Source organism: Lipophrys pholis (genome assembly GCF_963383615.2).
Source record: "Lipophrys pholis genome assembly, chromosome: 8".
NCBI lineage: Eukaryota > Metazoa > Chordata > Actinopteri > Blenniiformes > Blenniidae > Lipophrys > Lipophrys pholis.
This window is the reverse complement of record NC_137630.1, coordinates 21,859,446-21,887,154: the sequence shown is the minus strand read 5'-3', so window position 1 is coordinate 21,887,154 and position 27,709 is coordinate 21,859,446. Positions and strand designations below refer to the sequence as shown.

The 27,709-nt window shown below is 40.9% G+C and overlaps 3 protein-coding genes across 4 annotated transcripts; 2 read left to right on the top strand and 1 right to left on the bottom strand.

The window, feature by feature from the left end:
* Window positions 1–717: 717 nt before the first annotated feature.
* Window positions 718–16,279, bottom strand: ankrd52a (ankyrin repeat domain 52a). Of its 2 annotated transcripts, none has more exons than XM_080469298.1 (28): window positions 16,087–16,279; window positions 15,461–15,544; window positions 14,911–14,989; window positions 14,410–14,480; window positions 13,729–13,929; window positions 13,553–13,640; window positions 13,141–13,283; window positions 12,758–12,970; window positions 11,990–12,068; window positions 11,765–11,879; window positions 10,685–10,767; window positions 10,470–10,587; window positions 10,307–10,375; window positions 10,069–10,209; window positions 9,206–9,268; window positions 8,984–9,095; window positions 8,351–8,422; window positions 8,062–8,263; window positions 7,868–7,955; window positions 7,665–7,782; window positions 6,708–6,927; window positions 6,516–6,603; window positions 6,292–6,375; window positions 4,870–5,015; window positions 4,544–4,626; window positions 4,287–4,369; window positions 3,688–3,779; window positions 718–2,275 (listed from the first exon to the last, which is right to left on the bottom strand). In XM_080469298.1, the coding sequence occupies exons 1-28, from the start codon at window positions 16,111–16,113 to the stop codon at window positions 2,004–2,006; spliced, it is 3,234 nt and encodes a 1,077-aa protein (XP_080325424.1). In that variant the 5' UTR covers window positions 16,114–16,279; the 3' UTR covers window positions 718–2,003. The 2 variants fall into 2 exon arrangements, with proteins under 2 accessions (XP_080325424.1, XP_080325425.1); XM_080469299.1 differs by having other exon boundaries at window positions 6,292–6,360.
* On the top strand, window positions 16,145–22,100 carry LOC308113660 (cytosolic sulfotransferase 3-like; the record flags this gene model as incomplete). The annotated part of the gene is made up of 7 exons (XM_080470054.1): window positions 16,145–16,163; window positions 16,261–16,386; window positions 19,430–19,539; window positions 21,309–21,435; window positions 21,518–21,615; window positions 21,711–21,885; window positions 21,964–22,100. The coding sequence occupies 7 exons, from the start codon at window positions 16,145–16,147 to the stop codon at window positions 22,098–22,100; spliced, it is 792 nt and encodes a 263-aa protein (XP_080326180.1).
* A 1,249-nt stretch (window positions 22,101–23,349) lies between these two features.
* LOC308113659 (cytosolic sulfotransferase 3-like) lies at window positions 23,350–25,870 on the top strand (the record flags this gene model as incomplete). The annotated part of the gene is made up of 7 exons (XM_080470053.1): window positions 23,350–23,488; window positions 23,730–23,858; window positions 23,975–24,084; window positions 25,055–25,181; window positions 25,280–25,377; window positions 25,473–25,647; window positions 25,722–25,870. 7 exons carry the CDS (start codon window positions 23,350–23,352, stop codon window positions 25,868–25,870), a joined length of 927 nt encoding a protein of 308 aa, XP_080326179.1.
* Between the last annotated feature and the right edge of the window lie 1,839 nt (window positions 25,871–27,709).

Genomic DNA, 27,709 nt, shown 5'->3' with positions numbered 1-27,709 from the left:
CACCCCCCCCTAGATACTGTGGTTCAACGCTGTTGCAATCGAATGAGTGGAAACGTAATCATTCTCAGGGCTCATCGCACTCTGCCGTCAAGCAATCCAACTGAAACGATGTGTTACGGAAGGCATGGGTCAAAAGGCATTTCATGAGATGCCATAAAGGCAATCCAGTGCATTTGAGTTGACACTGACAGTAAAATGCCCGGCACACACAGAGCCATTCGTTTAGTCTTTAGGTAATTTGTCATGAAATTATAGAGAAAAAACAAAAAAAAAGGAGAGAAAACAAAGAAAATTAAAACACATTCTAGGGAAACAAAAGCCCTTGTGACAGTGATTGTCTATTCAATAACGCTAAAGAAAAAGGAGAAAAAAAGAAAAAAGGCCAAAAGAAAATATTGCTTGAAAACTGCCCAATAAAAAAAGCAGACAATACTCTTCATCTGTTCGAATGGATCTGAGCGCCCCACAGAAGAGTTGAGCTAGAAGCTATCAGACGCTTAAGACTTAGTTCACCAGCTCCAGGAAAACGATCCTGTAGTGAGAGAGCTTTTTAAAACCACGATGCTGATGGCCGGTTCAACTTCAACAGAACACAAAGTAACAAAAACAGACCCCAGAAAAACAACAACAAAAAAAAAAGGTTTTAGTGCCTAAAAACCAGAACTGATTGCTCTCTCTCAATAATCAGGCCATTCAAATTCTTTTTTTTTTTTTTTTCCTCCAAAAAACACTGTTAAAGAGATGGGAAATAAATTGAAATGGCTTGTTCATTTATGTGCTCAGATATATGATGCTTCGATGAGGTGTTGTTGGCAGAGATTACTAGTAAAGCCTTCATCTAGAAATAAACAAGGCCTCAGTCAGTCACTATCCTACAGTAGTTCTCTAGTCCTACAAAAAGAGAACATTAGGCCTACAGGACCCTGGGTGAAGATGAAGCAGCTGCTAAACGAGTTGACGAGGTATATCAAGATCTATTGTCTTTCTCTATACAGTACAGTTCATCTCAAATAAATAATTTATAGCCATAGTAGTGTTGATCAACTTTGGTCATAACTTATATGCTTAGAAACATTCTAGCTTAACAAACACTTATTTAGCATCTTTAAAAAATTAAGTCGGCGTTAGGAACAAATCGATGTTACAACGCAGACCCGAACATGGCTCTCCTTTGGAAGGAGACATGCTAATGTATTCAGCAGCATCACCAAATTATCTCAGAATGCCAAACAATTCTAGTCCGTACATTTTAAGTACACTATGGAATTAACATCTTTGTGACCCTTTTCCAAATGTCAGATTGTACTGTAGTACACAAGCATTGCACTCTTTCGCAAAGAAATTCAGAATTTTTTTTTTTCCCTTGTGTGGTTCCTTCATAAAAATCTAGGCTAAACGGACGATTAAAAACAGAACAGAACAAAAAAAAAATAAATCAAAAAAAAATAAATCATAATCATCAAAAAAACAAGCAAAGAAAACTCTTTGATCATTCTTTTGGGAAGGCAGTATGTTCCTCTACAAGGTCACCACAACTGATTAAACATGATATGACTTTTATACTTGAATGATATGAAGAGAAAAGACAGTTGAGGTTACAGACATTTTCCATGCTCTTAGATGTTGGTTATATAATAATGTCAACATGGTTTTAAAGGGTTAAATGATTTTAGAGATGGCCAGATTGCTAAGTGGTTGTTTTGAATGCCACACTTCATCCGAGTGACCTTGTAGAGCAATCTGCCTCGACGCATTAAGCACTACCAGGAGATGGAGGAATGGGATCTAATTGCATATTAGGTTTGACTGCACCTCAAGAGAAGACCAAACGCTCACACACGCACAGACAGACAGACACACGCGCACACACATACACACACAGAAAACAGACATGTGGGTGGGTGCTCTCCTGGTCCTCTGGGCCATGTTAAAGGGAGTCGCCCCCTGGTGGTGATGATGGTGATAGCAGCTGACTGAGGGGGGGTTTTGGTGGTCGTGAGACCTCACTCAGACAGACACCCATCCAGGCCAACCGGTGCACCGTGACGGTCTTTGACGTAGCCGTTGTGGAGGCCGTTGCTGGGCAGGGGGGCGCAGGCGGCGGTGATGCCGCAGTGCTTCAGCAAGTTGAGACCCGGAGAGGAGGAGACTGTGGGAGAGGAGCAGGAGCAGGAGGAAGGGTCCCGCTGGGGGAAAGGCTTCATGGTGGAGAGGATCAGAGCCAGGCAGTCAGCCACGTCCTTGTTGGGAGCACAGGCCAGAGCTGGAGTGTGTCCTGAATGACAACACAGCCACATTAGTGCGTCACGCGAGAGCTTAACCATCGAATAATTCTCTCCCGTCATCGCCAACATCCCCTCACAAAAACCCAGTTAAAGATCATAATATTAAAAAACTTGTAGCTTTGCAGTCGTACTCTAGTAATTGTGGGGCCCTCAAGAGTTCAGGTGTCCAATCACAGAAAAGATTCATCAGCATGATACACATTTGTAACATGCAGTTAAAAACCACATTGGTCCGAATACAAGACGGCGGCACTTTTTCAGATAGATCTCATGGAAAAACCCTCTCTTCCATTTGGACCAATGCGGCAATACTAAATAACTACAAGATATTATACTAGAATACTCATTCCACTTTATTTCCCCACAATTCTGCAGTCATGAAATCAAAACAAATCAATCCATCTTGAACACAATCGTAGTGAAGAGAGGTAGCTGTGACATTGGTGTGAATGATGTACGCCTGAAGTAACCTTACGCGAGAGTACAGTTTGTTAAGTTGGGACTTTTTATTTCATATTTCTTAATTCTCAAGAATATGAATGTTTACATTTTTTCTTAATTACATTCCTTTATTCTGGTAATATTTTGTTTATCACTGTCACTCAGTGTGGGATTAATAAAGTCTTAAAGCTGACTTTTGGTTTTCGGGGGTGAAGTCCTTGGTGACCTTGTTCATTGTGAGTGACACAATGTTATTTTCACTAACGGAGAGCCGAGTTGTGGCCAAACGATTCTGATATAAGGATTTATTAGAATTATGACAGCTACTTCCATAGAAATCTAATCAAAATGTTGGTATTAAAAGTGTAATTGCAGAGAATTCACTATTGAAATGAAATGAAAATCTGTTAACTCAGAAATGATTCTGATCCTCTTTCAAAATTCTGGTTGCTGCCATTTTTCAGCATAAAATCATTTCATGATACTCTTCCTGCTCAGCAAATGGCGCAGAAATGAAGTTATTGAATGACTGATGAACAGATGGCATCACAGAGCAGGAGAGCTTCAATTGTGACAAACAAAATATCAAATTAACACAAATGTTGCTCAATGTAACCATCTACTGTTTGCTGAAATGTCCGAAATAATAAATCAATATGGGACTAACAACTATAATACATTATCTGGATCAAAAATGAACTCGTATATTATGTAATTCAAGTTGAGAAATTAAATCTTGTGCTCACAAGACATGGTAAATCCAAAGTCCTGAAAATATCACACAGACTCTGTTGCAATACGATGTATGCAAGCACACTCAAGATTGTTGTTGTTCAGTTTAAACAGACATTATAAAGTTCCTCTGTACAAATCAAATAAGGTCACATGTTAACAAATGAATCATGTCCTATTTGCAACAGTAGTAAATAACCTGGGTAAACAAACTTGAGGAGGGTCTCACCTTCCTCATCCACAGCCAGCACTGTGGCTCCTCTACTCAGCAGTGCCTGCACCACCGTCGCCAGGCCGTTACGAGCTGCAAGATGGAGGGGCCTGGAAGGGAGGGAGAGAGTTTAAACCGAACTATGACAAAAAAGCAATCAGGTTTGGACAACTGAAAAACTGTGAGAGAAGAATATATCAAAGGTTGAGATGTAGTTTGGTGTTACTAACAGCATCAAATATCCATCACTCTACAGTCACAATTTTAGACATTTTCATGCAGAAATTGACCCAAAACCTGAAGCCAATTGATTAAAACTAGCCGTGTTGACAAATATCATGTTACAAGAGATGGGCTGTATGTATTCCTGCCACATTCCCCATTATGTGCACACGGTAAGCGATGCAAATAAAGATCCAGGTCTCGGTCCTGTAACAAAACAATGTGAGTTTTCTGACATGTGTTTTGACGAAAGTGATTGAGATGGGTCAACGTTTTCTGCGTCGGTAATCATGCTTCTGGCTTCGGCAGTGGTTGATCGACCATCGTCTCTGTATACTAAACATGTTGCTTCTCCTTTAAATAATAACTATTTGACCGTGTTACTGTGTCCTTACATTTGCAGAGCGTTGTTGGTGGCATTAATGAGAGTGGGGCTGTGGATTTCACCCAGAATCAGCAGGGCACACATCTCATGGGCCTGAGGTGGAAAAACAAACGCGTAGAATCAATGAGCAGCTGAGGAAAATACAAGTGTAGAATTGGCAGGTAAAACTAATCCAGGTTATTGTTCTTTCAGTAAACAAGCAAATATAAAAACACCCTTGTTTGCTGGAGCTCTGGGTGGAAGATGCAGTGAATAAACAATGTGTACCTTGCTGCAGGCCAAGTGCAGGGCAGTGTTCCTGTTCTCATCCAGCAGTGTCAGGTCAGCCTTGGCCCGGTGAAGGAGGATGGCTGCACAACAGCAAAATGCAAAGATCTTTATTCGATGTGACAGCAAATCTGACGATTAAAGTTAGAAGAAACCAAGTGTGGCCAAAAGCTGCAAGTCAAAACCAGAGGAGATGTGGCCTTTGGAGTCAGGAAGCCTCCATGTGGAAACATTTCATCTTTGTCTATCAATTAATTTACAATGAAAGATGTTTGTCTCGGTTTTTTTGAACGAAAGAGTTGGTTGTGTAGATTTGAAAGACTCACCCACGGTGCCACTGTGTCCCTTGTCAGCAGCCACCATCAGGGCAGAGCGTCCACTTTTGTCCACTGCATTGATGTCTGCCCCGTGGCGAAGCACCAGCTGAAGTCCTGCGACATCCTCATCAAATGCAGCAGCGTGCAGTGGGGTCCTACAGACAGTGTTTCACCTGCTTCAGCTGCTCATGAACGTTTCCCATTCGATAATAATTGCACTTTTGATGCGCATAACTCCACACAACGCACTCAGGGGCGTCAACCGAATCCATTGTAACGTGAAACAATCACTGCTCTGTTAATGAGTAAAAGATCTGAATGACAATGAAGAGCTTTACTTCTCCCTAAAACAATCTTTTTAATCACTAAAATTACTGACTTTTTGCCTATTAAACAATTTGCATGAGGCTACTCAAGTTAAATTCTGTTAGCACAATTGCCCGTGCCAACTTTCTTTGCAGCTGCTATCAATTACAAAATTTGCTAATTTATTTTGAAGTACCACATAAGATATGTAATTTAATTTCTATTTTGATTAAAAAATCAATACAGGTTAACTAGTGACACGGGATTATAATGCAGAAAATGAATAAAGTTTAAATCAAGTATCAAAATATACAGATCTGAACTCTGAAAGTGTTGAAAGAACACTGGCTAAAGTTTTTCTCCTGACTCACAGTAGATGCTTGAATATCGTTCTCTACATCTACATGTTACTGTCAAAATGTTCTCCTTTTTGGAGTTAATTAGGTCTATTATTATGTTGAGCACATAACTGATTAGAACATACAGAGATTTGAGCTTTTAAACATTGCAGGTGAGCTTTGGTCAAAACTGTCCTGGTAAACCCAGCGAGTACACACGCTGAGCGATTACACCTGCTTTCACTCCACTGAACACCAACATGGTGGGATAAATGTCAGCAAAGGCTTTTCATGTAGACTCAAGCTGCGACAGAGAATAAAAACACTTTTGAGATGCTTTCAGGTAAATTGTCCCGGAGTAACATACGTCATTAGCTCCCTTAGGCAGACTATCATAACAATTTAAATGAGAATGCGATACAAATGTCAGTTTCCTCATGAATTCAATTCAAACTGAATCTGTGATATATTTTAAGATTTACTACAGATAAGTCATTTCAAGTCTTTTTTTTTTCTTTATCATTTTTCATGTAAGCCGTACTCAAGAAAAAGTTGCAATCTCTAAATATTTGAATATTTCTTTGATCATGATTTTTTTTTTTCTTAAGCCAAAGGCCATAATTATCCTCAACAACATTTATATAATAATCATCTTTGGTCTTCGGTGTATGAATCACTCTCCCATTTGTTCAGACCCATCTTTTACAACAATTGTTTCTTTATGCAAATATGTTCATTTTCCCCAAGGTTTTTCGGTTTAAAAATGACTGAAGTGCTTTGGCCTCACCTTCCTTTGGCATCTCTGGTGTTGATCATGTGGACCCCAGCAGATTCCAGCAGTCTCTCTGCAGCACCGCTGTGGCCGTTCATCCTGCAAGCAGGAAGAGCAAGTTAATGAAATAATGACATCCGCTAAAGCTGCTGAGTGGATTTTTATTTTTTTTAACAGTACTGGGATTTAGTTTTGACACTGATGCACAAGACAGGAGCGAATGCCGAGTTAATACTCACAGAGCACAGTGCAGGGGGGTGAAAGGGTTTCCCTCTTCATGGATAAATGTTTTAAATTCAAGTAAAACCTCCAAACAGTCTTCATGCCCTGAGAACAAACACACACATCATTAGTAACGAAAGCTGCCGAGATTAATTGCCACTTTTGGTTTTTGGGGGTTCGTCGATTCTAGTCGATCAAACAGAGCAAACCTTTGTAAGCAGCCCAGTGTAATGGGGTGTATTGTTTGTTGTCCAGCAATTTATCTTGTGGGTCTGTAGCCATGGCGGCCTGCACCAGACTGGCCAGGATCTCTGTGTGGCCTCTGGATGCAGCGTAGTGCAGCGGTGTCCTACCCTGGGTGTCCCGACATAAAGCAGAAGCTTTGTGCTCCAGCAGGGCTGTCACACAGTCATCATGGCCCAACACCGCCTGTGTGCAGAGCAGCGAGGAGGAATTAGACAAAACTCCACCGGTGTGGACAGCGTGGGCGCAAAACGATTTGGTTCAACTTTAGAAACAGGGTCCACATCCACCTGATAAGTGTTCCCCTCCAGAACTAATATTAGATCATTTATGCCAATAATCAAGATTTCTTTTAAACCCAATTTTTATTGATGTTTGTTTAAATCCATTACTGAGCTTTTGTGTCAATGGAAGAACCAGGCAGGCAAAAACTGGTAAATATCAATCAATTCATTTTATACTTGACATACCAAATGTGTCAGAATTAAGAGGAGTTCTTAAGTTAAATGACTGACGTTTTACCGTTATAATTGGATCACTTTTTCGTGGAATATGTAAAATTTTGGTCCTGCTTGTTATACGTAGGGTATCAAGAGTTTATTCTCTCAGTTCTACCCAAACACTTAACTTCAGGATGGTAGTTCCAATTGGGTTCAAAAGTCATGAACTTACTTGTCGCCGAGCCTACACCAATGTGAAGTATCCAAGATCTGCTGCTTCTTTGAGCAGCTTTATGCACAATGTTCTGACATAAACTTGTATTGCAACGCAAAAGGCAGGGTAAGGCAGAAAACTTTCATAGGTGTCACTGCAGCATGTCACAAAACTATGTTGGAGATGACATCAGGGCTGTTTTGTCATATTATTTGAAGTTACATTGTGCAACATCAAACTACAATACTACTTTGGTGTTTTTAACATACCCCTCTGTGCAAAGATGTGCTGCCCCTCTTGTCCTTGGCATCTGGCAAGGCACCCTTCTCCAGCAGGTAGTGAACACAGTCAGTGTGACCTCCGAGAACAGCCAACATTAGTGGGGTCCTAGAGCAAGAAACATTTCATTTGGTCAATATATTAAGTGATGACATTATTCAAAACTCGATTAACAAACGAGTCAACAACTCACTGTCCAAATTTGTCTGCCACGTTGGGGAGATCCCCCTCCTCCCCGTAGTCGATCATCATGGGCAGACAGTCCGAGTGCCCGTTGGCAGCTGCGGTGAAACAACCAACGAAATGAGGACATGCATACTCCGTGACGTCAAACTGACCCAGAGACACTCTGGTGTGACGACAGTGTCCACTTAAGAAGTTGCATACCTGCAACATGAATCGGAGTCCACATGAGATGGTTGTCGTTAAGCAGACAGGAGGCCCCTTGAGCCAGAAGCACCTCCACGCAGCGGGCGTAGCCTTTCTGGGCAGCCAAGTAGAGCACAGAGCGGCCTGCTGCGTCCTGCATATCCACGTAGGCCGCGGTCTCCGTGAGCACACGCAGTGCCTGCCAGTGACCCTTATCGGCCTGAGGAAGCAAAGAGGGGCAATAAATGCTTTGCACACTATCAAGACTGGGAATTGCACCAAGGGGTGACAAGAGTGCGGCACTTACAGCGAGATGGAGTGGACTGACTGGAATGCTGCTCTCTATGTCTCCTAGTGCATTAAATGACATCTCCAGGAGCTAAAAGTGAAAGACAGACAGGAAGAAGGAGGTCACCATTACTCACACACTTTACGACGGCATCCCAAATAAACGTTTGAGATTTTGCTTTGACAAACACGGCTGAAATAATCTGTCATATTAACATGCAAAATGAGAAAATAATGTTGTGAAATTTTCCTTAAATTTAATTGCCATCACAAGGTAATTCTTCGTTATTACACATATACATATATTAAAACACTTAAGTCTCGACAGGTCCTTAGGAAACAGTCAGAACTTTTTTTATTTTTTTTTATTTGCTTTGTATTTAACCATAACGTATTTAGAATCTGCCAAATTAACAGACACTGATCGAATCTTTTTATGGGTACCCTGAGCATGAATATACCATTTTCTAATTATTTTGTGTTCTTATCTTTGTCTTCACTTTTTCCCTCAGCAACATGAAAACAAAAGGGTTAAAAGCTGAAAACACTTGCTCATTAGCTTCGTCTCTGGATGCTAATGTGGGTTTTTGGAAAACATTGTGATTAAAAATAGCAGTCGTGATGTGAATATCCTACGAAGCAGGAAACTCACCAGCTCCAGGTTCTGCTTGTTGCCATGATAAGCTGCATAATGAACAGCGCTGTAACCCTTCGAGTTGACCATCGATGGATCAGCACCATTGTCCAAAAGATGCTCCAAGCAGCTGTTACAGAGTGACAACTTTCAGTCAACTTTTAATTCAGATTGTTTCTATTTAACCGATTTACAGCAAATTGATTGTGGTCAGATGGAAACAAGAGAAAGGAAACTCACAAGTACGACTCCTTTGCTTCATCCTCGTCATTCTGATGGTTCCCAGAAAAATGACGATCAACTCTGTAACGTGAACATAATGAAGTTTGACTGAAACGATGGCGAAATTCGAAATTCAAACACAAATTGCATTGAAAAAAAAAGTCTTTGATCACCACTTATGCATTTATCCACGCTCCCAATTTTAATTTTGGCATTCTAACACAGAATTTTCACTAACTGACGTTGTTTCAGCTAAAAAAGTTGTAACTACATAAAAGGAAATGCATTATTATTAATGAAATAGCAACTAAATTGGATTCAGTAACTGTGTTGATGGTCCAGTGATTGACAAAAGATTACAAAACCAGGAAAAATAGACACTAAAGTTAGTTTTATTACCATGATAATGCAGTCCTACCATAAACACGGTACCAAGACGGGACACTATAGCAGGGGTGTTAATCATGACGCCCGCAGGCCAACAAAAAGGTGCACCCTGGGCCGTGGGATGACCTTGAGCCAGTCATACACGAGGGTGAATACGTGAAAACATGACAGGGATGTTGCTCATAATAAGGGTTAAGATTTGGAAGGGCTTTTCCTGAATTTGTGTTTTGAACTCAAACAGAAAAAACCTTTGGAGTTGTGGGTATTTATAGAATATTATGTCATCATGTCACTGGTCCAGACCAATTAAGATCAAATTAGGCTGCACAAAGCCCCTGAACTAAACGAAACAATGCAGCTCTACAGCACTATTACCAGATGTATAGTCCAAAAACCAGAAACAAGTCACACAATCAACTTTCAAAACCGTCTATGGATCAGCTTTTTTCTTCAGTGTTCATTGGCAGAAACAGAGAGAGGAGCACATTTCCAACCTGCTGAAGGCTTGGGAGGCAGCGGAGTAGTGCAGGGGAGTACAGCCTGTCTGGTCAGGCTCGTTGACCTCAGCGCCAGCGCTCACCAGGGTCACAGTGCACTGGTACCTCCCATTAGCAGCCGCATAGTGCAACGGTGTCCTTAAGGAAGCATGGCAAAGAGAAATGATCCATATTAGTATTTGTGCTGATTAAAAAAGACCAAAAAGATTTACACATTTTGTCGCGATGAGCTCACCTTCCCATTATGTCCCTCTTATTCAAGTCAGTACCGCTACTCAAAAGCAAGTTCAGACATTCAACATTTCTGTGGAGACAAAAGGCCACAAGAAATGAGCTCAGTGTGCGAGAGCCACATCTTATTTTAACAAACAAGTGCTGGAGCAGATTGTGTATCTCACCCTCCAGAGGCAGCAGCGTGTAGACAGGTCCTCCCAAAGTTGTCAGGGGTGTTTATGTCAAACCCAGCTGATAGTACATGCTCTTTACTCATAGATGAAACTATACTATACAGCTGACCTGCGAGGTGGGAGAAAAACAGCCAGAGGTGAGACCTTTGTTCAAGTGCATATGGACACTGACGGATTCAAGTGAAACAGAGACGGCTGACACAAACCTGAGGAGAGTAACTTGCGACAACAGTCTGAAAACCCGTACAGCACCGCTAAGTGCAAGGGGAACATTCCATGAATCCCACGTCTGAAAAGTAAACACATTATCAAAGCTGTTAGCACCACAGACATAACTATGTCCAACTGAGAATGCACGACGCAAGACACAATCTGCTGCTGGGCGTGGAGCTGAACAGAGGCTGGTGGGGTGAACTCATCTACCTGGCTTGACTTAATGTGATACCACTCAGTTTGGTGTATGGTCTGCCTTTTGTAACGATCGAACTGCAACAGACTGCAAGATTTATCCTGAATGCAACCAGTGTGATAGTATTCAGGAAAACCTTCCACATTTGAGCAAGTTTAATTGAGATAGTCATAGCCCGTTAAAAACAAAACAAAACAAAACAAAACTCCAAAACCCAACAACGTCCAATTAAAAAAATTATTTAACAACAAATGCTATTTCAATATGGAGCAGTGAATGAAAAAAATATTTAAGTTCCACAGTTAAATAAAATAAAAAAAACAACTCACTATTTGAGATGCAAATGTATGTTTTTTTTGGCTATATATATTACATTCATATGTATGTTTTTCTTTGCATTTTTTTTTAAAGAAGAGCCTTTTCTAATCATAGCTGCGTTAATGAAACATTTGTGCGTCCACCATGGCCGACAGCACAGCTTGTGATACGCTCATAGCTAATGCAGAGAATACTTTTTAAATTAGGAACAATGAACTCCTCCTTTATTCTCTGTCCGGTTAAATAGATTTTGATTTTGCACTCCCACAAAAAGAAGGTTCACCCTTGGGAGGATCTGCTCGTCGCTATTCCAAAATGTGGCAACACTTTATTCAATATTTTTAGAATTTGTTCACCATCAACTTGCAGATTCAGATATATAAATATGCCTGACTTTTTCATTGGATTTCTCACAAGTACAAATCAAACTCCACTTGAAACAAAGTCTGTCACAACACCAGGGCTCTTGCATTAATGCAGCTTCATAATACAAGGCTGTACATTTTACGGCCTCTTGGAACACTTTAATACAACTAATGCCACTTAAAGCTTCTGATACCTGGCCGTGTCTGCGCCGTTGGTCATCAGAGTGCTGATCAGCAGTTCATGGCCGTACTTAGCAGCAACGTGGAGAGGAGTATTGCCATACTTATCCACACAATCAATTTCCCCACCTGATGGAGAGGCAGGAACAGAAGTGAATTAAGGAGCCATTAGGGAGGGGGGTGGTGTTGGGGCATCAACATATTTTCACAGCTCAGCAGGATGGCCTGGTTGTCATTACCGTTTTGGATGAGGATCTGAGAGCGTGTGAAACGTCCGTGAATGGCTGCCATGTGCAGGGGGCTCTTCCCTTCTTTGCTCTGCAGAGGGTAGAAACACTAAATATGGCACCACTATTTTTCTCCAAACACAAATGAGTAAAGCTTATATGAACATCAACATCCGTCAACCGCATGTTTTAACATTGTCTTTAAAGTTTTCTGCAGATGAAGCAGCTAATGAGCAGTGCTCATTCTAATTATAAAGAACTATACACTCAATTATCGACGCTTTGTGAAAACGGGACGAGTGGAATGCAAGGCAGCACCGACTTTAATGAGACTTCTTTTAATAACTGGCACAGTGATATTTTTAAAGGTACTGTAAGCTAAAAATAGACAAACAAATCAATAGCATATGATGACTTCAATGTATTCAGATTTATTTACATATATTTCCTTTTCTCACACAGAAACGCCATCAGATATATCAGCCAAATGCACGTGTGAAATAAACTGTCCACCCATGCATACGTACACTTAGAAGGCATACAGGAAGACAAGATGTGTGATCTTTACTCTCAACAGAAACATAAAGAATCCAGCAAAATCTTGTGTTATAGAAAAAGCCATCATTCTATAAAGACTGAGATGAATTTGGGAGTATTCATGGTTATTAGGGGCCTTTTCACACTGAACTTTTGCTGGTAGGGATTCGAATCTCTCGTCACTAACATCCTAACACTCTTTTGGGTAAACAAAAGCAAAAGGTAAAAGGGTTTGTTTAGTACCTGCTGGTTGACATCTGCCCCATTGTTGACCAGCAACTCCAGACAGAGGGCACCGTTGGTGGAGACGGCAGCCAGGTGCAGAGGGGTGTAGCCACACTTGTTGGGCTGGTTAACATTGGCTCCGTGGTTCACCAGCTCTGTAGCTACAGCTTCTTGCCCCATGTAGCAAGCCACATGAAGCGCAGTGTTTCCAAAGCCGTTGGGCTCGTCAATCTGTTGGAAAAACACAAAAATAACTCAAGTCAGACCCATCTCCAGCCTGGGATCTAAATTCTGGAACTTGTAGAAGAATATCCGCCGATTAGATTTTAGATGAGCGATTTCTGCCTGTACCGTTAACCAAACATCACAGCAAAGAATAATTTGGCTTGACTTTCGCTCACCTCTGTCCCCATCCTCAGTAGGTACTTTACAATTTCGATGTGACCACTTGCAGCAGCAGCATGGAGAGGCGTGTAGCCCTGCTTATCCTTGCAGCTCTTATCGGCACTGCGGGACACCAGCAACTTCACAACATCCACATGTCCTACAGGAGCCACACGGACACAAAAATACATTTGAACATAATAAACAGCACAAGTACGATTGAACAATTCAAAGAAATGACAAACGGGGATTGGAGTCATGGAGACAATAATTGTTTCAGTCAGTGACTGTAGTGTCTTTTACCCTGACGAGTGACTGAATGTTACTGCTCCTCGTCTGACTCAACCAAGAACAACAGGAGCTTTTACTGCTATGTGACAATGATGGCTTGTCGTGCACAGAATTGGCAAAATAGTGACATTCGCTAACCCAAGTAAGCAGCACAATGGATAGGCTGTCTCTCCTTCTTATCGATGGCACTCAGGTTGGCCCCTTTGTTCAACAGCAGCTTCACCATCTGCAAGACAAATTCCCATTATCAAGTAAAATTTGGAAGATTTCAGCAAACCTCTCAAAGTCTCTGTGGCGGATCCTTCCGGCCTCACCTCCTGGAACCCACTCTGAGCCGCATGGTGCAGGGCAGTTCTGCCGGTGCGATCTGCCATGTTCAGGTTGCTCAGCTGGGTTAGCAGGGCCTCTGCGCAGCGCGTGGCTCGGTTGGCAGCAGCCACATGCAGCGGTGTCTGCCAGAACTTGTCTCTTGCATTTGCCTCGGCTCCACGTCTCAGCAGCAGACCCACTGCCCTCTGAGGACAGGAAGCAAATCACCAGGGACTTAAGCACATAACTGCAGCCTGCTGCATTTCCCCCTCTCTTAAAGCAACATTTTGGGGGAACTAAACAGGTCCCATAATCATTGTAAGTGAACACAAAATACAATTATGGTGTATTCCAGTTACCCTGGAGCTGTCTCCCTAACTTAGAATGACACTACTTTCGAGGCAAAACTAGGTTGCAGGGTTTCATCATATAACAGAATTGCCAGTTAAAAACAGTATGTGCATGTCCAGTAAAGCTTTTCTTACACTAGCCGTTTTTAAAATTATATACAAAAAATATTATACATTTCAGTCACAAAATCACTGTATTTATATTTTTTTTGAAAATTCAACCCTGTAGCAGCACTGGGTATACCAGTCACAGTAATAGTCGAAAAACTGCTGCACACTGTGGAAAACTGAATAGGTTAGAAGATGGAATCTGATTTAGAAATATTTATTGCTTACTTCATTCCTGGAAGCAGCCGCTCTGTGCAACGGGGTCAACCATATATGGTCTTTAGCATTTACACTGGCACCTGGAAAAAGAAACATTAATAATAAACATCATAGAGGCATAACTGTTGTGCGCTCCATGTTTCACTATTTTGTAACTATGACTAAAATGCCCCATTCACGGCAGGCTCACGACCTCCTGCATGCAAACGTCAATGCAGTGGACATCAAAGTGTGCTCTAAATGATGAAAAACACTCTGTGGACACTTCTTTTCCCCCTCTAAGTGCCGTTACATCATTTTTGTCATCTCATCTTTCATTCAGCGAAATGCAAGATGGTATCACTTGGACACTACTTTCATTGATGCGCTGTGGGATACTTTGAGCGCCACATATAGGGTATAACGGTGAACACTATATAGTGGTTTATGTTGAAAATAATAATAATAAAAAAAATTTATCTGGCACAGCCATATATAGTCCATTGTCAGGAATGCTTGCAGCTCACTCACCTGATTCAATGAGGAGGTCCATTATATGGACGTCACCCACGCAGGCAGCAGCATGAAGTGGCGTACGGCGCTCTTGGTCCTGTTTACAAATTTACATTTAACTGTGATTAACATCCTTTTATTTGTTACCACAACACATTTCACATCCAAGCTGGACAATCACCAAAACACTCAAGTTTTTAAATGCTTGTTTTTTCCAATTATGTGACAAGGAATTCATTCATTGTTGTAGTCGAATGCTGTGATTTTGAGAGTTGTGACAGACTGGGGACCCATCCAGGGTGTACCCTGCCTTTCACTGCACTGTGCTGGCTCCAGCCAGTCTGCTTGCGACTGGCTCGGAGGGCGGATTGATGTTAAATAATTTCACATTAATTAGATTTAAATGTGTCATTTTAGAGTGAATCCCTCGATTTACATTCCAGGTTGCCATTTTAAAAGGTTGTCCAGGACACAGCAGGTCTAACACTGTAGTGCTGATCCTGGCTCATTTACCGTGCGACTAATCTAATGCAAAGCAAACACATGAATGTGAGTATTTGAAACGTACCAGTGCATTGACATCCTCCTTTTTGTGCAATAATACTTGAACTTCTTCAGCATTACGATTGAAGATGGCCTGGACCAGAGGAGGCTGCAGGACAGAAATACCAATCGGGTTACTGCTATGTAACGTTAAACCGGACCGACGACTCGAATCTCAACACTTCCCAGGCTAATCTATTCACAAGAAAATCGCACTAATTCCATTAACTGTGCAGGAATGCGAGCAAACACAAGATGCAAGCGCGGAATGTTGAATTTTAATGCGTTTAGCGTGTGTGGCAGGACGTGTACGTACTCGGTGTATCCAGGTGATACACCGAGCCCGGCTGAGGCCTACAGGCCCGCTACGTCAGCTAAGCAAACGGCTAACAGAGCTGGCCCGGACCCAGGGCAGGGCCTCCACCGGGGCTCACACTTTGCACACACGAGCTGTGCATCGCTGGAAATGAGTAATATCACCATTACGACGCAGGGATACACGTTAACAAACATGCACCGCTAATTAGCTAGGGACGAAAACAAGCCCTCCGTTGTAGAAGACGTATTAAGCTGCGCAGCACGGCGGTAGCGCAGTCCCAGATAATAGACTGCGCCACTGCGCGAACACGGAGCCCTTTCTTTCAGCCGTACCTGGTCTGCAATGTTGAGTACTCCCATCTCCCAAACTCAGCCCGGACGGAGCTCCTTCATGAGGATAAAACTTCGAGGTATATTGCGGTGCGCTACTGTGTCTCAGACTACACCCATAGCTGATTGCGAGCAGAAATGCGGTCCGGATCAGTAACTGTTGTTGTCTGTATCCAGTGTCTGGTCTGACGATACTGGCTCGGACCGCTGTTGGTCCGCCTACAGGCGTGGCGGTGTGTTGGCGCCACCTCGGCGAAATGGTGACATCATGCGGCAGGATACGGGAACTGCAAGTGCGCAAACGTGATCGTCTCTATTAAGAGCTCAAATGTCATAGGAAGTGCACTGACAATTATTATTTTTTTCTCAATAATCTTTTTTACTTTTTATTGTTTTTGAAAATAAGAATTCCAAGAAATAAAATCTGACTGTGCAGGAGACCAAATTACCTGTATATCTTTCAGTTTGACAGGAATAAATTATTACTCATTCGACACAAAACTAAACGTATGCTGTTTGGCCTTAGTCAAAGGAATAGTAATGCAATAATACTCATAGATGGGACTGACATCGTTAGAACTTGTGAAACCAAATTTCTCTGGGTAATTCTGGTTGAAAAAATAGAGCAGAAAACTTAAGTGAAACACGTGCAAAACAAAGTGTCATGAAACTCCATACTGTGCAGAGATTTGGTGCAATACCTACAAATGTACACTACTGTCACTGTCAACACTGCAAAAATAGGGCCACAGGATAATTCACAACACCATTTACAGAGGTCACACGATTCCACTATTTTTCACAGTCAAAAACATTAAAATTCACACATCTGCTTCTTTTTCAAATACAAAATCATGTTCAAAGCATCAAATAACTCACTGCCAGAGAACATCCAGAAAGTATTTGGTAAAAGAGAGGAGGGCATAGATTTGTGAAGGGAACAAAATTTTAAATATCCTTGCGCACGCACTACCCTGAAAACATTTAGTGTTTTAGTGTGTGGAGCGAGACTGTGGAACAAACTGTCGCGCAGGTAACGTGCAAACCTGAAGCAGTTCAAACAAATGGTGCTCACTAGGTACAGGGAAGGAGAAGGATTTAATCTGCACAAGGTGATTTCATTGTTACAGCCTATTTATTTATCTGTTTCCTTAGTGAGGTGCTTCCTTTGCTTTGTTTTGAGTCTGTGACGGGGAAAGACAAGCCTGTCAAAAATGCATAGAAAATTTTGCATAAACATTGGTCAACATCATGATCGTTTTTATTGTGGAAAAAAAACCCTCAAACCTTCAGTTTTATGATTAAACCAAGCGTGCATGAGAGGAGATGGAGTTGCACTATTAAATTCAAACAGGTATTTTAGGGCAATGATACTTTTTTCGTACTCTGCTGAACCCTGAATGATACTTTTTGATACTCTGTTTCATGTTAAGATCCTGTTCTAAGTAAGAACAAGAAAAACGTCATGCTTGCCGTATCAATAAGGATACATACAATCAGAGACAGGACAAATAATCACTTATAACATGTGCAATGTCAGTTAATAAAGCACACAACCAGAGGACAACAAACAAAATCTGTAACTGTCCTCTTGCTGCTTCAACGTCTTGACATATATTTTGATTTATTCAAAAACATTCAGACTGTACAGATTTAGTGGTTTTTACATATCTGTATCAAATTATTCTTTCCTGGTGAATAACAAAATCATAAACTAATTAACTTTATGGCACTGAACGTCTGCTCCTACTAAAGTTGTCACCGACTCATGGGTGAACGCTTACTGCCTTCGCATTACTTTATCTTTTTACTCCTTCCACTGCACTGCGTAGACTGATCAACTGACTGGAAAAGTTTGGAAAGCATCTCAGGGAAAATACTAAACATGCTTAAATCTTCAGTAGTTGCAAATCTAACATGATGAAAAAAGTAATTACATGTGGAGTTCCCCAAGGCCCTATTCTGGCATCCCTATAGGTTAACAATATGAACTGTGCTTTTCTGTAAAGCAAACAGTCACAGGTCATTCTCAAACACCAACATTACTCCGAAAGCTCAGAATATCATCATGACCTTTCAGTGTGATGGATCTGATCTGTGGAACTTCCACACAGGATGTCCCCCATTGTATGAAGGTATATGTTTTTGGGACTGTGGGAATAAACCAGAGTACATGGAGGAAACCCATGCACAGAACACGCAAACTCTACATAGCATTGCCCATGCTTGGAATTGAACCAGGGCCTTCTCACTATGAGGCAGGAGCCCTTCGCATGGTGATGGGGAACTATATGGTTACTCAAAGCATCATCAAAGCCTGAGCTTTACCTTTCAAATCGCAAACAAAAATAAATCTCCAAACTACCCCCAAACATCTTAAACACAAGATTCTGATACTGAAGAGAAAGGAAAGATAATGAAAGAAAGTAACTACACAGTCAAGTGATTTGGAGAACTGAGCTGGAACAGGGGAAGCTCCCTACCCTCGAGCATCCCTATATCATCACAGGGCAGGACTTTCAATCCAGTAAGAATCAGACGCAGCTGAAAGGAAGACATAACAAGAGGGAGAAAAACAAAGCAGGAGTCATGCAAATGATGAATTCACCTTCTCGACCAAAACTCATTGACTTTCATGGAGTGTCAATGATTAATGCTTTTACCGACAACTGGAAGGCCATTCAAAACTTTCAAGCCAGACCAGATGATGTCCTTATTGTGACATATCCCAAATCAGGTCAGTGTGTGAATTTTTCTAATTACTGATTCTGACAAAGCTATGTTCAGAGAAGATCATTGCATTATGAACTTACTTCTTACTAAGCCTTATCTTTGTTATCGTCCGTTCTTAATTTGGTTGCACGCCTGTCTGTGTAATATCTTAGTCTGCCAATAAATGAATAATGCAATATTCATGTATAAAACACTTTTTATATGATCAAATGCATCACAAAGGTGCCACATCTCTGAACTCATATCTTACACTTATAGTTTCATGGCGTTGGAAATAATACCTCTTTGCTGAACCCCCCCTGTGCTCTCTCTCTCTCTCTCTCTCTCTCTCTCTCTCTCTCTCTCTCTCTCCCCCTCTCTTTAGGAACAACATGGGTCTCCTACATTCTTGATTTATTGTACTTTGGCCAGATGTCTTCAAAGCGTCGGAACACATTGCTCATCCATGAGAGAGTACCTTTCTTGGAGCTCACATACCCAAATATGAGTTCAGGTTGTGACAATCACATTTTCTCCAAACAGGGAAATTTATCAAACCATGATTAAGTTCAAAGCCTTGCCTGATAACACATTTTAATTACATTTCCCCTTCCCCCCAATCATTATTAAAAAGGATACAAAGGAACCGACGTGGCAGACAAGCTCCCCACCAGCCCCCGTCTCATCAAAACTCATCTGCCAGTCCAGTTTTTTCCAAAGTCCTTTTGGGAGCAAAACTGCAGGGTAAGGTAGCCTGTGTGATGTCTGTATGACTGCATCATCTAACCTTGGATCAAAAGCTGTTGACAAAGCAGATGATTTAAATAACTGAAAGTTAAAGGTCAAGATTAAGAGTCAGAGGTTAAAATCTTTATTGTCATTTTACTGAAAGAACATCAAAATTGGAACATAATTATTTGTTTCATTTTTTGCCACTCTTTGTCCTTTGCTTCCGTTTGTTCAAACTCTCTGCCTGAAACACCAACCCCACTTGTTCTCAGCTCTGGTTCTCTTCATCCCATAGAGCTCTTCCGTGTCTCTCACATGGCCTGTATTTCGGGCTGACATGTTCACCAGAGGTGTATGAAATATGTAGATACTTCCACATTTGTCTATTTTAAGATAATTTCTGGTATTTAGGTTGAGGTAGGTGTTTGGGTCCTGTCATTGTAATTTGAACTGTGATGCTGCTTGATGAAATTGGAAATGTAAACATTTTTTTTTTTCAATCTAGTGTTGAGCAGTTTCAGCTCAGACAACAGGAACGATTTCAAAAATATTTCCATGCACAGTTCCATTTTGATAGATCCTTCAGTTGCAGGCTCGACGTGTCCTATGTGTCCTTCGCAACTCCACATAACTCAAGATTTATTGATTTAAGTTAACATAAAAAATTGCTTCATTTACATACCATTCCCAATTATTGTGTGTCTTTCGCCTCAAGATTCAGTTAATGAACATGAACAAATGTGATGATTGGCAAAATGAATGTCATTCTTGGCATTCTTGGCATTCTTGGCTTTTAACTTATTAAAATTAACAAATAAAACCTAACCAGACCTGACTTAACTGAAAGCCAGTGGAGCTAATGATCGCTGGCTTTTCGAGCAAATGTGTCACCAAAAAGAAAACAATGATTTGGATCTGCTACTTCATTCCCCTGTGAAAGGAGTGAACAGAATTTGTTTCCTGTATCACACAATTATGAGTGAAGTCTTTGTAGTGAATCATGCATCATGAATCCAAAGGTTTTCTTCAGCCCAGGTCCTCTGCCTCCTCTGGCTGACATAAACAACCCAAACCTTTTTTTTTTTTTAAATGAACAAATTATACCACCATCAGTAGAATGTCATGGTCTCGAGGCCTGTGATGATGGAAATGAGCCATGAAGTGATGAAGGCCTTTCTTCTCTGTTTCAGAGATCAAAGATATCATTGTTGATATCGTTTATGTAAACTCCCTTTCTCAAAACATTCAACTTTGTATTTATATCAGCTTTTACCTGGTATCAGTGTGAAACTGGATCACTCTCCTTCCTCAGCTTTTCTCAGGTCTTCAGTTAACCCAATCGTTTCTACTCTTTTTCTGTATGCCGTCCTTTAACAGGAGGCCATGGAGCAAAAATATATTTTCTTTTCGGGCAGATTTACGAGCCACAAGTTTTTATCAAAACTGGTCTGTATGTTGATCTTTAACAATAGTTTGAATCAAACCAAAATCGAGTTTAAAACCCAAAAGTCTTCTTGGAAAGGAATAAAAAAAACAACCTATCAAAATGTAACTGTTGTATTTATTTCACCGTGGCCTGTGTATTGAATTGTAAACTTTTATGTTCAACAATAATGTCATGGTAATATATCCTGATGTTTTATCCACAAAAATATTTTAATGAAATCCGCAACCCAGTCTGTAAAACTACATGTTGGTTGGATGTCTTGGAGTCCATTTACATTTTTTCAACTTCCTGCACCCACTTAAGAGTAATCTGTTTTCTTTTTTTTTTAAATCTGCAGATGGTCTATGTTGCGCGCAATGCAAAGGACAACATGGTGTCTTATTTTCACTTTGAGCGCATGAATTTTGCTCAACCAGAAGCTGGAGATTGGAACAGCTACCTTCAGAAGTTCTTGGCTGGAAAAAGTATGTACATATTAAAGTTGATGTCATCAAAAGGAGAAAATAACTACCATAACTACCTACACATGGTGTCCTGTGGCTTTAGTGGTGTTTGGATCCTGGTACGACCACGTGAATGGCTGGTGGAAGAAGAAACAGACTTATTCAAATCTTCACTACATGTTCTATGAAGACCTTGCTGAGGTAATCTTATTGTTTTGCGGGTGTCTTCATGTTCAGAGCACACTTTCTGAAGCTTCCCTGAAGTGGAAATGATGATTCCTGATTGTTTCTTTCAGGATACTGGACGGGAAATTGACAAACTCTGCTCCTTTCTTGGCTTATCTCCTTCAGCTGAGGAGAAAGCCAGAGTTATGAGTGAAGTGAAGTTTGACAACATGAAAAACAATCCAGTGACCAATTACTCTACAAGTCCCGCGATGGATATGAAAATCTCTCCATTCATGAGAAAAGGTACAGTGAATGATTGTATTACAGCAAAAGATAAATTGAACTGAAATCAGACCGCACTGAGTCTCTGTGGTTCTGCAGGAAAAGTCGGCGACTGGAGGAATCACTTCACTCTGGCTCAGAATGACGAGTTTGATGAAGACTACAAGAAAAAGATGAAGGATCCCACTCTTCAGTTCCGCACTGAACTTCCCAATGAGCTCGATGAGACATTTTAGAAAATCAAGAAAACTGTTAGATGTTAGAAGAATTGTGTGGTGATTTCTGGCCTTTTATTAAAATCGAAGCTCTGAAAATCATATCATGCAACACAAAACATCCAAGGACAAATTCAGATTGAATGACAAACCAATTTACACATATTTGAGTAGAAATTCCTAAATGTAAGATTTAAAAGAATAAATAAATAAAGTTTAAAGCTGCAGTGGTCTTGTCATGCTTCTCCCTGTCCTATTCTTCAGATATGGTTCAAGTGTTGATTTCCAAATGCTCTGGTTTCTGGGGAAATTTTCCAGCAACGTCTGTCCACACTCACCTCTGAAATTAGTCAGTTATAAAAATGGTTTGAAAGACGAATCATCACAAAACCTAAATAAAACAAAAATTTTGACATTTGGAAATGGCAATGAAAATGAAGATATTCAGATACAAGTAGAGGGGCTGAACTTGAAAAGGGTGTATGAAAGTAGCTACATTTCAGCAAGTAATAACTGATGACAGACATTTCTGGAAACCTCATATCAAACATATATAAATATACAAACCAAATTATTCACAAATATTTCAGTCTCCTGAACTCTAAATGACTTCTTATCCTCTATAACTCAGTACTAAAGAGGATAATTAGGGCCACTCATGAGAAATAAAAATATATTCCCATTGCATGCTTCTACTTAAATGCCATACTTTTAATGATGGTCAAGATAGCTTCCGATTAGGGGGATAGTTAAGGGGGGAAAAAAGACTTGACATGTGGAGCATCATTTACTTTTATGATATAATGTTGGGAACATTGGTTGCACATTGGCCAGTTTGGCTATCAATGATGATGAATAATTATAAATTATTATTATTATATTATTCTCAATTATTAACAAAAACATGATCTGATATGCATCATATAACTTCAGGGCACTTGTTTAACAGGAAGTAATAGCCAATTTGTTTATATCGGTCTCAAAAGATATACCAATGATGATGACCAACTGGCATCTCCAGGCTCTTAAGGGCGGAGCCACTGATGAGCCACAGGGGAAACGAGTTGTCCTCTCGCAAGGCTGCGCCTGCTTTGCTGTCCAGGGGGAGGAAGGAACACCGGACCCATCGAATCCTCACAAGAGGAAGGTCCCTCCCCTTAAGCCTCCCTCTATACTTACAGGGCAGGACTTTCCACTCAGTAGGAATCAGACGCACCTGAAAGGAAGACATACCAAGAGAGAGCTAAACAAAGCAGGAATAGTGTAAATGATGGATTCAGCTTCTCGACCAAAACTCTTTGACTTCCATGGAGTGTCAATGATCAATATTTTTACAGACAACTGGGAGGCCATTCAAAACTTTCAAGCCAGACCAGACGACATCCTGATTGGGACATATCCCAAAGCAGGTACGTTTGTGAAACGTTATAGATAATTTCTGATACTCACAAACTACATTTGCAGAGGTGACCTTTGCAACACTAATTCACTTCTTACTGTGTCTTATTATTGTTGTCATTGCTGTCTTCATTTCTTACTTCAGTTGCATGTCTGTCGGTTAACCACATGGAACATATGGGACTCATTCCAGTTAATGTTTCACGGTGTTGGAAATAGTAAATGTTTGCTGAAGCCCCTCTCTCTCTTTAGGAACAACATGGGTCTCCTACGTTCTTGATTTATTGTACTTTGGTCAGATGTCTCCAGAGCGTCTGAACACCTTGCCCATCCATGAGAGAGTACCCTTCTTGGAGGCCACCTACCAAAATATGGATTTAGGTTGACAATCAAACAAAATTACCACATTTTTCAACAATGAAAAACCATGAATAAGTCCAAACCCTTGCCTAATAACATCTTTTAATTAGATTTTATTTTTAATCATTATCCTTTAGAATACACAGGAACAGGCCTGGCAGACAAGCTCCCCACCAGCCCCCGTCTCATCAAAACTCATCTGCCAGTCCAGTTTGTTCCAAAGTCCTTTTGGGAGCAAAACTGCAGGGTAAGGTAGCCTTTGTGATGTCTGTATCATCTATTGTCCGATCAATAGCACTCGGGTTGCGCACCTTGCTGGGGGGTTGTCTTGTTGCGGGCTGGACCCACACTGGCATTGCCTCCTGCATCTCATCACAATCACCCCACAGGCATATTTCATATTCAATTTTAATGCCCCCCATCTGGGGTAAATGAAAAAATGGCCTATTTCTAACATACTACAAACTATCACAACTCTGGGGTGAAAGATTTGGGTGGGCTGGGAAGGTATTCTGGTGGGGCAGGCTCTAGCTGGGACCCCGACTTCCCCATCCACACACCCAATGCACCACACAGCACCTTAGATTACACCAAGTCACAAGGTTGGGCTAATGTTGCGTGTCAAGGATCGAGAAACATATTAAAAGGGAGGGATGGTGATCAGCACTACTCACATTTGGCTTGGCTCGGGGGGAAGTGCAGAATCCCTCCATTTAACTTATCAGAACAAGTTGTTTAAATAACTTGTGAGCACATGATCATTTACTATGAACTCATACAGTATCCAGTCTAACGACTTCTGATGCACACAGCCACCATACAAGGAAGAGATCTGAGTTAATAAAGTTTCATTTTCATCTTGGAACGTCAGTGACATTTTTGTGATTATTTTGCATGTAGAGATGGGATCGTTATCAGCAAGAATAATTTGGGCAGTTTCGTTTGAAACAACGCTGAAGTTAGCTTCCGATTTACCTCTCCCGATTTGGCAGTTAAGGGAAGAGTTAAGAGAAAAAAATAACTTCATATGCGGAGCAACTGCAACAAACAAACAAACACTTGTTTTTTTTCCATAAAACACTTTAATTAAATCTGCAATCTAGTCTGAAAAACTACAGGTTGGTTGGAAGTGTTTGAGTTTATTTTCTTCATTTTGACTCCCTGCTTCAGACTAAACTTAGATTTATGTATTTTATTTTATTTTTTCAAATCTGCAGATGGTTTATGTTGCGCGCAATGCAAAGGACAACGTGGTGTCTTATTTTCACTTTGAGCGCATGACTTTTGCTCAACCAGAGCCTGGAGATTGGAACAGCTACCTTCAGAAGTTCTTGGCTGGAAAATGTATGTACATATTAATGTTGATGTCATCATGTCAGTGTTACAAAAGTGAAGATATTTACCCCACACAACTACCTACACATGCTGTCCTGTGGCTTTAGTGGCGTTTGGATCCTGGTACGACCACGTGAATGGCTGGTGGAAGAAGAAACAGACTTATTCAAATCTCCACTACATGTTCTATGAAGACCTTGCTGAGGTAATCTTATTGTTTTGCGGGTGTCTTCATGTTCAGAGCACACTTTCTGAAGCTTCCCTGAAGTGGAAATGAAGATTCCTGATTGTTTCTTTCAGGATACTGGACGGGAAATTGACAAACTCTGCTCCTTTCTTGGCTTATCTCCTTCAGCTGAGGAGAAAGCCAGAGTTATGAGTGAAGTGAAGTTTGACAACATGAAAAACAACGTGATGACCAATTACTCTACAAATCCATACATGGATTTCAAAATCTCCTCATTCATGAGAAAAGGTACTTTGATTATATTAGAGCAAAAGATCAACTGAACTGAAATCAGTCCTGACTGAATCTCTGTGGTTCTGCAGGAAAAGTCGGTGACTGGAAGAATCACTTCACCGTGGCTCAGAATGAAGAGTTTGATAAAGACTTCAAGAAAAAGATGAAGGATTCCGCTCCTCAGTTCCGCACGGAAATTGGAAATCAAATCACAGCAAATCAAACTGTCTTTATATAGCCCCTTTAGTACAACAAAATGCAGCACAAAGTGCTTTACAGGTTTACAATTAAGATTAAAAACACAGAAACCCAATCATCCACCCACCAAGCCAATGACTGTTGACTGATTGATTACTACTCTTGATTAAAAATGGAAGTTAAAAACAAAACTATATTCAAAGATGCAGTGGTCTTGTTATGCTTTTCCCCATCTCTTTTTCCCCCAGACATGGTTCATGTGTTGACTTGTCCTGGTTTGAGATCTTATTTTGAAGATAATTATATCTTAGATCTTGTTCTTTATTTTCCTTCATTTGGAAACATTGTATCAACATGGCTCGTCCCTCACCTGAGAATTCCACTCAAACAGTGGAAAAACAAAACAAAAACAGGTCTCTTCCATGAACTGTGGCACCAACAGCAAATGATTAACATTCAAGGGAAACTCAGGAGGCCTGGAAACCTGCTCATCGTCTTTAAAGTCCGCCGTGCATTCCATCAGTGTATGCCAGGGGCCAGAGTGGGTGACATTGTGTCTTATTTGAAATTGCTGGCGAAAACCGATTGGAAATACCATAAGATCGTTATCCATGCTGGTGGTAATGACACCCAATTACATCAATCGGAAGTCACAAAAAGGAATGTTGAATACGGTGTGTGAGTTTGCAAAAGCTTTGGCGGGCTCTGTAATTTTTCTCTGACTGCTTGATTTGACCAGTGATGACACGTTGGGCCCAAATTCTTCAATTAACCGCCGGTTGTCTGGATGGTGTCCTTGTCGCTCTATTGTTGTTTTTTTACTTCCTTCTTGCTTCAGTCTGGAGCCCTGGAGTGGCCATTGAAAGAAAAAGTATGATAACGGGTCCAATAAGTTACCAGAGCAGGTGATAGATTAGCAGGCATCTGTCACAGTTGGCATTCAGTTGTGGGTATATTTTACCCAGTTTTGCTCTGGAGAAGTAGACTCGATGTAGAACTTTGAATTGGATGATGTTTAAGTTTTGTGCTTGAATCATTTATTCTTTGCAGGGCAGAGTTTCCCATATATAAGTCTATCTCCAACTCACTCTCCCAGTCTGCCTTAATCTTTGCAATGGAAGCTGTTTAAATGGTAAAATGGACCAACTTATATCGCACTTTTTAGCTGACAACAGCCCCAAAGCGCTTTACACAGCTCATCACATTCACCCATTCACACACCATTGGAGGCTGCAGCCGTGCAAGGCGCGGTCACTCCAATGGGGGCAGTTTTGGGGTTCAGTGTCTTGCCCAAGGACACTTCAGCATGAAGGCAGGCAGACATGGCAGAGATGGGAATCGAACCTGCAACCTTCCGATTGGAGACAACCGAGCTATGCCACCCATTTAATCAAACCTTTTGAATCAAGAGGGATTTGTAGTGCATTATCTAGATCAGGGGTTAATGATATGTGAGGAAACTTGGGTCGCTGGTGCTGAAAAAAGTGTAGGATTTGGAAGAAATGAAATAATAACATAATAATATCAATAAATACTTAATTTATGTACGGCTCTTTGAAATGACAAGGGTCCAGTTCTTGTCACTTTATAAATATGGAGTCTTGTTTAGTCGGAAAAAACAGATGATTATTAGATAAAGCACGTATCACGAGATAATGATTGAACTCACAATTTCTTCTAAATTGGTCCCATATTTTGAGGGTATTAAAAACAACTGGATTATTGGTGAATTGGGAGATCTGAATAAAACTGGAAGTGACCAGTGCTGCAAGAGATGGCGAAGTGCATGATGCTGCCTCTAGATGGCACCAGACTATGTCTGACACATGAAGCCAATATAGTATTTTTTGAATATTGGCAGCCCAGTATATGGGTATGG